This window comes from Perca fluviatilis, chromosome 5 (genome assembly GCF_010015445.1).
Source record: "Perca fluviatilis chromosome 5, GENO_Pfluv_1.0, whole genome shotgun sequence".
Taxonomy (NCBI): Eukaryota; Metazoa; Chordata; class Actinopteri; order Perciformes; family Percidae; genus Perca; species Perca fluviatilis.
In genome coordinates, this window is record NC_053116.1 from 9,987,924 (window position 1) to 9,999,314 (window position 11,391).

The 11,391-nt window shown below is 41.5% G+C and overlaps 1 protein-coding gene across 1 annotated transcript; it reads left to right on the forward strand.

The window, feature by feature from the left end:
• Window positions 1-8,364: 8,364 nt before the first annotated feature.
• fam43b (family with sequence similarity 43 member B) lies at window positions 8,365-11,391 on the forward strand. Its single transcript, XM_039799236.1, has one exon. The coding sequence runs from the start codon at window positions 8,583-8,585 to the stop codon at window positions 9,567-9,569; it is 987 nt and encodes a 328-aa protein (XP_039655170.1). The 5' UTR covers window positions 8,365-8,582; the 3' UTR covers window positions 9,570-11,391.

Consider the following 11,391-nt stretch of genomic DNA (forward strand, 5'->3'; position numbering starts at 1 on the left):
GATGGATTGTATTTGCTGCCTGACACACACACACACACGCACGCACGCACGCACGCACGCACGCACGCACGCACGCACGCACGCACATTGTATGTCCCAAGCCACTTCTGATTCTTTATTTGCTCCAGGTTCTCCAGCTGTCAAAAAAGCTCCGTTGCAATCCATTAAAACACAGGTAGTGCACAGTGCACTGCAGTGTTCTGAGCCAATTACCCGAAAGTGAACTGTGGAGCAAATAACCAGCAGCCAGTTTCAGTCAGTGAGCGAGCAGAGCTGCTCTGGGTTAAAAAATAATGTCTCTGTATTAGTGTTTTTTGCCGGTGGACCACACATCTGAACAAGCGTAGACTGACACTCATTTCATAACCAACCTTCAGTCTGACACAACCTTCGCTGTGCTTTTCCACCCATTAGTCAAACGTCAAATCATCAAACAATTTGACGTAAAATTTCTTTTGTATCAGGATAACTCAAATGCATTCATTACAATTTTTACACCATAATCAGTGTATAACTTCTGAAGTATAGGCCCTAGTTTGGAGAAACAAACCGGAGTACCAACACGGGTCAGACTTTCAGCAGTTTAAGGAGGAGAAAAAAAAAAGAGTGATTATGAGAGCAGTGACACAATGCCGTTCACTGCAGAGAGACAAGATGAGCCAGAGTATAGGTTACAGATGAAGAACTTTTGCAGAAGCAGACTGAACAGACCGAAAGAGAGAGAGGGGGATCTTCTGTGGAAAGAAAAGGTCTGTCTTACGGCAAGGCACAGTAAAGCAGTAAAAATATTCTAAATATGTGTTTATAATGTGTTTTTTCTTAAAGCTAAAAAAACTTGACAGACTCTTTAGAAGAGGTAATTGTCTTGTAATTTTTATGTTCTATTGGTCTTCAAAGCTGAACGCTGCTGTTGTCCTTTGTCAGGGGTGACATCAAACGCATCACTTGAGCTGCTGCCCGCAAAAGTCGCCGGACTACACCATTTTGTAAACATAGCCATACTGAGAAATACAGAGAGTTTTGTAGAGCTGATAGGCATAATTAGCTTTGTATCAACTCATTTGGCAATGGCTTGAATGTAACAGATGTTCCTTAATACAAAATTGTCGCGCACTATAGCTTTATGTGGCTAATATACAATTTTGCTGCTCCCCCCGTTTACAGCAGTACATTGCTTTGCTTCTGTGTTGATAGTCCGGTCTTTTTCTCCAAACTGGGGGCGTGTCGACCACAATCTACTGTAGGTAATACACTGACTATGGATAAGTACCTCATATAACCCCACTTCAAAAGATCCAAACTATGCCTTTAATATAATAAGTTAGCTTTCCCACTGAAATGTTTTATGCAAACAAAACATTAATTGTAACTTTAACTTCAATGGCCTCATCTCTGAACTACCCTTTACAAACTTTGGATAATAACAGGAGTAGTTGCCACAGAAAACCCCTCTGGCTGAATTAGTCTGACATAATCATCCTGACATGTGAATGATTAGCCTGCGAGAATTTTGTGTTTTGCTTCCGACGGGAAAAAGGTACAACCTTGTTTTCAACCCCAGCAAAAGAACAGAAATGCCCTCTGGGCTTCTATTCAATATTAGTCACCTTGTGTTGTGAACAGAGTCTACCTTGCAGATCCAGTGCCCCCTCTGCCCACATATAAAAAAAAAACTCCCACTTCCTTACTTTCTCCGAGTGTGTGTCACATAATGATTTCCATTTAAACGGCCTGACACACATTCACGTGGATTTCAGACAAACAGGAATAGCGACAGCAGATGGAGGCAACAGCTTTATGGGAGGAGTACAAGAGGCGAGAAGAACATCATGTGTTTCCTCTTGGTGATACTAGTGTTGAAAGGATGACAGTTGGAATTTGCTTTGACTGGTTCAGATTATCCTGGCACCTTGCCTACCTGTGAAACATGCTGACACACTCCCCTCTATCCAATTATTCACTAAGAACCAAAACACAACAGTCATTTCATTTCAACTTACATTTCATGTAATAATTTGTTGGATTTGTATATGTTGAAATTACAAAACTTAGTGCAGTTTAGAAGAAATTAGATTATTTTTATTGTTATTTTGCAGCCAAAGAACTCACTTTTGATCTTTTGAATGTCAGATTTTTAAGTAGGGTAGCTTATTCTGTCAGGTGTGAAATATCTATTATACTGGTCTACCTCCTCTATAAATATAGTTTAGAGTAAGGTAGGTCATTGTGTCAGGTAGGAAGTAACTATCAAAATGGCCTAGCTCCTCTATAAATGTAGTTTGAAGTATGGCAGCTCATTCTGTCAGGTAGGAAATATCTATCAGAATGGCCTTCCTCCTTTATGAGTGTAGTTAAATGTAGGGTAGCTCATTCTGTCAGGTGGTAACTATCAGAATAGTCTACCCCCTATATAAATGTAGTTTAACACTTGCACACTGCTGAACACAGCACACTTAACTTGTATGTCATTCTGACTTGCCAAACACCATTGCTAAGCATATAAATAGGATACAGCATCAATCGCAAGTCTACTTTTAACTTCATTCATGTGACTTCAATGGACTCAAAAATTCAATATCAAGGATACAATCACAGGTTTTGGGGCATTTGGACAAAAACTTCAAAAGCTTCTCCTATGTAAAACCCATTTGGAATAATGAAACGATTATTTTTTGTTCTCTCACTGTATAGCACAACTTTAAGCTCTACCCTAGCCCACAATCTGCTCATTCTACTAAAAAGCACATCAGTTGGAAAAGTCTCAGTTCCTCGAGATATGAAATTAGCTGGCATTCTGTGCTTGGCGGACAGACTCTGAGGATTACTCAACAATGAATAATGTATAATGAAGCTATTTGGCACAGACTTTATTGTGGCGCGCCTCATATACACACGTTTACCTGCACCACATGATGAAACACTGATGATGCTACTGATACTGAATATGGAAAATATGGATGATTTAAAATTCCATATTTCTATCAAAGTGTAGATTTTACAGATCATTGAATTTGATATGAGAGTGGCATCAATCTTCTCCTCTAACTCTAGGCAAAAAAAAGCTAATTAGCATATTTCCCACAACGTCAAAGTAACCCTTTAAAATGCTTTAACTGGATTCAAAAGGTAACAAAACAGAAAATGTAACAGAACGTTGTATAAATGTAGTGGATTAGAAAGTATAGATAATTGCTGCAAATGCAAACAGGCTTAATATTACGGGGGCACCCTCGGCCCCCCCCTAGAACTGCCACTGCTGGCTTTATTTTTTATTCTATCCCTTTAAGTGCTTCCAATCCAGATCCTGGTCAAAAACTGAAGTTATGTATAATTCAAATCAACAGGCACTAATTGGATGTTATTTCTAATTTCGCTTGGCTAATTGGCTCATATTTGTCTTCTTTGACGTTACATGCAAACTAATAAATCCCTTCCTAATAAATCCCTTCCTAATAAATCACTTCCTTTGGTGTTACAGTACAGGAGTAAATGACGGGGAGTTGACCTGCAGCAGGTCTCCTGTGAATGTACCCTTCTCCTGATTAAAGGCTGGAATGAGCCTCCTGTGTCTAACGTCCTGCACTCTCCCTGTTCAACCATGATTCACTTGAACTACATTATGTATTCAGACAAGCTAATGGGAATCTATAGTGTGGGAATGAGATGATATTGATTACCATCCCTTGAGGCTTATACTTCCTCTTTTTGTAAACAAAAGAATTACCTCAGCTTTTATCATTTTTGTGAGACTTGTATCTGTTTTTGTTTGTTGATTGGGTGTAGGCATGTTTTTTTTTTATGGCAGCCGTCTTATATATATAAGAAGAAGCCCTTTCTTTCTGTCATCATTCCCTCTCTCTCTCGTTCTTCACTTGGTGCTGCCCTGCCTTACTGACGCCCTCACGTACAGCCATGAATCAGCCATCTAAGAGCCGGGCTCCTCTCTGCCAGGCCCCTCTAATTGATTACACCACGCTGGGTAAGTGTAGTGTGATGAAGAGAGAGCCCAATTCAATTAGGCTGCCTTGTAGACAGAAATATGTAGCATACGCCGCCTTGGATAAAAGGATGTCTTCAGGAGCAGTGAAAAAGAACTGAGGGTAAAGGGAGGAGGATTTGGGAAGTGAGGGAGTGGTGACACTGATAAAAGTAATTGGATTGCTATGATAACATTCTGCACCCTGGGTTGCTTGTGTGAGTTGATAATGGATGTGTATGTTCCACTGAAGGAGAGCGAGAGAGGGTGTTCGAGTTACAGGAAATGAGGACGTCTCAGGAGGCAGGGCTGAGCTGGAGATCAGTTTGTAACCATTTTCAAATGTGCAGCTCAACTGTAAAAACAAAATTGGTTTTAGACTGAAATATCTCAACAACTGTTGGATGGATTGCCGTGAAAGTTTGTACAAACATTCACAGTCCCCAGAGGATGAAGCGTCCTGACTCTGGTGATCCCCTGTTTTTTTCCTCGAGCATCACCATTAAGGTTGACATTTTTGTTTTTTATTGAAATTCCACAGAACTATTGGATGCATTGTAATTAAATTTAGTCCAGATATTGTATTCATGGTGCTCAGAGGAAAAGTCCCTACGTCTTTGGTGATCTCCTGACTTTTCCTCCAATGCCACCAGCAAGTCCTAGTGTTCACATAATCAGTAACATATCTAAAAAATATAATAAATGGATTGGCACAACATTTTGTACAGACATTCATGGTGTATTGGGATGACTTTGGTGATCCCATTTGGGGTTTTGAGTGACATTTCTCAACAACTATTAAAAGGATTTCGATAATAAACCATAGCACATTTTTCTCCCATCCCGGAATGCTGTGTGGACTAGCCAGACCCTCCTCCGCAGCGCTGTGTAGGAAGGTCTGGCAATGCCAGACTATTGCGAACTGAACCCACTTTGTGTCGTGATCCTGCATCAACCTTTTGGGGGTTCTAAGCAGGTTTGTTATACTAACAGCCCTTTATACATAGTAACGGTCTGTTATACTTAGCAACAGTCTGTCATACAGAAAAAAACAGACAGGGCAATGCCTTGATTGACCAATCAGAATCAAATATTCAACAATGCCGTGTAATAATTTGCAATAATGACCAACCCTTTTTTAACATTAGCATCTTCGCAACTGTCAATATGCGCATTTTAGCATGCTGAACTTAGCAATTAGCTGAAAGCACTGCTGTGCTTACTGTAAGTTAAGCCTCCCCCCCACACCTTTTGTTAACAGATGAGTTAATAGGGAAGCACTGATGCATTTGCTGTATTTTACAATGCAAAAAAACTGCTACCAACAAGGTTAAATATATTCTATTATGATGATGATATTGTGATAAGTGCATATGTAAAAAAAAAAATGGTTCGCGCTTTAAAAAAAACACAGAAATGTACTAATATGCGCCACACTCTCTGAGAGAACAAATATACTCATGTTCCTCAGTCGTAAGCAGCATTTGATCTTGATCCCAACATTGCGTGTCTTGGTTTATTGTACAGTTTGAGTTTTATCAGTGTTTGTGCATTTTGCATTTGGTTTTATTGGTAGATCTGTTTTAACAGTTATTATTTGCATGGTTTTGTGCAACCCCCCCCCCATCCACAGCTCAGGATTGGCCACAGCATAGGGCCATACCATGTGACACATCACATCACAGAGATGATTTATGGGACCAAAGGCCTCTCAATCTCATTATACTTTGGAGGCTCAAGAATTCTGATACCGTCCTGGATCAGATCATGGTCCCACTATTTATTTAATGAACATCCATCTTAGACTGAGAATAAAAGTCTCTGAATCATTTCCACAGGGTGGTCCTTTCTTTATGGTGACTGCACAAACCATTAAATCTGTTTTTTACCATTTCCAAACTGTCTTAAGTTTGGCCACACACTCTCTGTCTGTGCGTGTGGTTTACAAAGAAGATCCTGGGCCACTGAGAATAACCAGGCTTATTAAAGAGAAGTGAAAAGATAGGAACAGAAACAGAATTCTAAATAGTGCTCTTTCACGTCTTCATATGAGATAGGGCCTCTAAAGCCAATCAATCTGTCTTTCTATTCATGATTTTCATTATTTCACAGCACACCCATCAGAGGTAAAAAAAAAGAAAAGAGAGAGACATTTTTCAGTGTTGCCACAGTAACCTCTCAGCAGAGAACTTCATCCACCATCTACACTTGACAATTCAGTCTGTGCTGCCCTGCGCAGCTCAGTGGCAGGCACAGATGATACTTCTTTTGATTCATTGCACGATAATCCTCCACAAAAGGGAGCAGTCACTTTTCTTTGCCCTCCTTACACAGTTTTAGCCATTGATACAGATGTTTGGACACACTGCATTATTGTAGGACAGATGTTACGCATCCATGTACTCATTCAGACCTCCTAGAAATTACATATTTCTACTAATTTGAACAGCAAATATGATTTAAGGGAAAACATAACTGCATCCAGATTTTTTATCAGCATAATAAGGAAACATTTTTAATGAATGTATCTGTAGAGTCACAAAATGTTGATACTGATTGTATATGCAAAACATCCACTCACAATGTATTTTATTTATTTTTCTACAGTATCAGCTCGTTATCCAGGTTGACTTTTTATGGTTATGTTTAGGCAGTTACAGCACTTGGTTGCATTTTGAGAAAGATGGTGGTCTTAGTTAAATATTAGACAAGACTTAGAGTCTACAGCCTTGCTAGCAGCTCAGTGAGGTGACATCAGCATGCTAACATGCTGTAACGTACTGTGTAGGAACCATGAATATCTATACAAAATGGGCCAATTTACCTGGTAGATGTTGAGATATTTCACAGAATAAGTGAAAGCTTTGACTTGCTGGTGGCACTATAGTCTAACATTGCAACATGTCAAGCATTCCAGGATGGGAGAAAAACGTTCTGTGGTTTATTGGCATTTCTTTAAACCAATCACAATCGTTTTGGTTAGCGGTAAGCAATAACAATAATAAATAACGGTGCCTCTGCGAAATAGCCTCGGGAAGGAACTTGTTTTGGTGGAATATGTCTACGTTCAAAGGTTGTTTTAGTCGTGCAACAGAAAATTCAGATTGGACAGATAGTCTAGCTAGCTGTCTGGATTTACCCTGCAGAGATCTGAGGAGCAGTTAACCATAGTCCTCAGAAATCCACTGGAGTTTAAAATGCCAACATAAAGAAAGCGAAAGGTGACGGACATCTGGCCGAAATGAGGGACATTTGGCGTAATTTCTGGCAGCACCTGAACGATCCCGAAAATGAAACGTCGTCGATATAGACTAGTGGCACTATAGGAAAAGTTGGGGATTCAAAGCCAGTAGGCTTCAGCCCCTGGGGACAATGAATGACAATGTACAAAGTTTCATGGCCATCCATTCAATAATTGAGATATTTCAGTCTGAACTGAAATGGTAGACCGAGAGACAGAGAGACCGACTGTCAGACAAACATTGCCCTAGAGCGATGCTGCCAGCCTGGCCAAAAGGTCAAGTTGACAGGATGTCCATATATTATCAACATTTAACTGAAATCATGTAATTGGCAAAACAAATTAGTATAACACCTTTTTTAGGAGACATAGTTGAGAGTTTATACATTATTTAGCTTAATTGCCTCATTTCAAGAGCTGAAATGCAATTGGTAACAAATTGCGCTGTGTAGAATATAAATCACATTTTCAGTTACAAATAAACTGGGACTCCTTATTTCAAATGCATATTTTATGTTTCTTCCTCGGAATTGTTAGATAAGTGCTAACAAACTATTTTTAATCCCAGAAACTTGCTCTGCACTTTTGAGTTTCTCTTGAATTAATTAGCAACACCACTCTAATGGAAGTTTTAAGTCCAATCCATATACATATATTCATAGAGTTTGTGTTAAAGATGGAAATTCTGCGCGTTGCGTTTCTCAAGTAGTCATACTTCAAAATTGCCGATGTCACCAGACGTTTTACAGCATGTAGAGGACAGTACAGACTTTAATTTGGTTGTTACACAATGTTAGTCCGTGTTTTAGTCCTCATGCTCACAAGATCATTCCATTGACATACTCATTCAAACATCACACTAAGCATATAGGTAATGACATTCTATGGACTCGAATGACTTTTACAGCAAAATTAACAAGTCACATAAGTCCCCTGAGAGAGAGTGAGTAGGCGATGTGCCGTCTTCCTCAGGTTTACAATAAACATAAATGTAGTGATACCTCAGTTCAAAGCTGGACGGATAAACAATGCTTTGGAAGGGAGCCATTTGGAAGCATAACAACGAAGCAGGGAGGGGGATGAGGGTGCCTGAGCGCCAGGCTGAGGCTCCTGCGCTGATCAGCGCTGCATGATGCAGACAACAGAGGAGGAGGAGGAGAGGAAGGAGGAGCGAGCGAGCGAGCGAGTGGGGGAACAGACTGGCTGAAGCTCGCAGCTCTCAGTCTCTCTTCAGTGCTTTGTGAAGCAGCTTCTTTTTGCTTTCCCTCTCGCACGCACCTGCCCCTCCTACTCTTTTGCCTGAGCTGACAAGAGCAAACGCGGCGGCAAAAAAAGGGGCTCACTCGCTCCAACTCTCCCCGTGCCATGCTGCCCTGGAGAAGGAATAAGTTTGTTCTGGTGGAAGATGAGGCCAAGAGTAAACCCAAGAGCCTGGGGACGGGGCTGACCTACCACTCCATCCTCTCCTCTCTTCTGCGCTCCTGTCCGGACTTGCTGCCTGACTGCCCCTTCGACTGGGTGGGCAACATCTTCCATACCAAACGGCAAAAGGTGGAGCTGAACAAAGAGGAGCCTGTTTACAACGTGCGCTACCTGGGGAGTGTGGTCACCATCACAGCAAAGGGAGACGGCTGCACCCAGGAGGCAGTGGCCAAGATCTGGGTGAGGAGCAACTACGGGGAGCAGAGTGTCAAGATGAGGTTATCAGTGGGGCCGCAGGGCATCAGGATGAGTGCTGACAAATCTGGGAAAAAGAAACCCATCCATCTTTACTCACTGAACAGAATCACCTACTGCGGCGCTGACCCGTGCCGGCCCAAGATCCTGGCTTGGATCTACAGGCACCAGGTCAAGAACATGGCCGTGGTGCTCCGGTGCCACGCCGTCCTGGTTAGCAAGTCGGAGAAGGCCCAGGCCATAGGCCACAGCCTCTACCAGAATGCCACCTCCGCCTTCAGCGAGTTCAAGCGGCTGAAGCGTCAGAGCGATTTCCGGCACTGCCAGCAGCAGCTGCTGGGGGAGGAAGCGGTGCCCCTGATGCCTCTGAGGAGGCTGCTGAACGGGCAGTGCCACTACAGACCGCCGGCCAACAACCCCGGCAGCGCCACCCGCCTCTGCTCCATCACAGAGGAAGAAGAAGAGGAGGAAGAGGAGGACATGGAAGATGAGAGGCAAGAGATGGAGGAACCAGATGAGCAGCAGGAGAAGCAGGTTTTTACAACAAAAACAGACCCGACTCAGTTATTATCAGAGCTGGACATTGGGGATATTGCCAGACTGGAGCAGTGCCAAATCAACTTTGTCAGTGACAGCAACAACAACACGTTTACATTTATAACCTCTCTGGTGTGACAATAATGCAATTTAAAGAATTCTGCAACACTACAGTGACACATTCGTCTCTTGGCCCTTCTCTGGTACCCCACTCAGGCTCCTTCCTTCCCCGTTCCATGAAATGTGAAGGGTTTACTAGAAACTTCTCCTACTCCCGGGTGGTGGAGAAAAGGCAGAGGATCGTTCTGTGGGAGCAATTTCTATGCTGGCCAGATGGCTCAGATGCTGGTTTTGACGATAGCAGTTTGGGAAACTGCGTGTTTACAAAGAGGGCTGGGGATGCACAGACTAACTATAGCACAATGACGAATGAGGACAATGGTTTCAGAAAAAAAAGGAGAGATCACTGGGTCACATATTGATCACAGCACCAAGCAGGATGTGTTTATTAGTCCTCTATCTTCTTATATTTGTGAGTATAATTTATGCCGTGTTTGCCAGCGGGAACATATTTCGGATCGATTTGTAATATATTTTTCAGGGAGGTTCTTTGTAAATTTGTGTGATTTTTCTAATATGACAATCCTCACTGAAATTGTTCACAGACTGACCTTTTCCCAATGCTTACAATCGCGAGAAGTTATCAAGGTTTTACTAATGACCACGGCCGACTAATGAATAAGGCTGTCATTTAGGAAGCAAGCCATTGAGTCGACATGTTTATTGCTGTCATCTGTTACGGTTCTTATCATTTATGCATGACATGTCAGCAGTAACCTTTTCGTGCGGAGCTTCTGTCTTTTTTCATGTGACATCTTTGATCCTCGGGGCTTTCAAAATGAGCACTGTGATAAATGTGTTGCTGGGGATAAAATATACAACTGTTCACGTAGCAATGTCTAACTATGACCTGAAGCTAAGCTTTTTTTTCACATACCTATTGCTTTGTCACCTGGTTTGCCAACACAACAGCAAAAATTTATTTAAATTTGCCTTCGCTTTTTAGCCAAGTTTTGCTAATACAGTTTTTCCACATGAGCCCTTACAAATGCAGATGGACCCTTACAATTTAACACAAACTGTTTTGAATATGACTTTGGCTAATTTCCTGTTGATAATTTATGTCCTACTGTCAAAGATGCATTGTGATTATTATGAGATGAAGCTATCTATTTTCCAAATATGATGAATAAAAATTACCCTTACTTGGGTTTACTTCTTGAATCACGGAGGGAGGGTATTTCTAGATGTTTTCAGAGATTATTTAAATGAATCCAACAATTTTTGCATTCCACTACCGTGCATTTGCATATTTCTGATGTGAAAATATGCCTGACCTACACTTCAAAAAGGGAAAAAAACATATTTACACCAGCATAATCTGCTTCCTGAGCTATACAACTGTATGAAAAAGATGTTTTTTTGTCACAAGAAAAGACATAACTTTATACTGCCAGTCAGTCCAATTAGATGTTAATGTGGTTTGATACATTTCTGCAGGCCTTGTACTGGCTTCTCAGCCTTTTTTTACTCTGAGGGGAGCAATTAATCAGCAGATTGAATTGTCCAGGAAATGAACATAAAGCACCTGCCTCGGCAGGACAGCTGTCAGGCTCTGACAGAAGCGAGTGATCCAAAACGGGGACCGGGAAGTTGACTCACCCCATCAACCACTTTACTGCAAACATCAGCCATTTCAGTGACGTCTTTAAAATCTTTTACTGGAATCGCACAAACACCAGCAAGTGACGACAATGAACCAGTGCCTGGTGTTTCACAATCATCAGCATCTCTGTCTTTGAACAACTCTGAATTAATATATTCCATATTATATCACCACCAATATAATCTTGCAGGGCAATAAATATATTGATGATCTGTGGAATTATTGAAGCCCAAA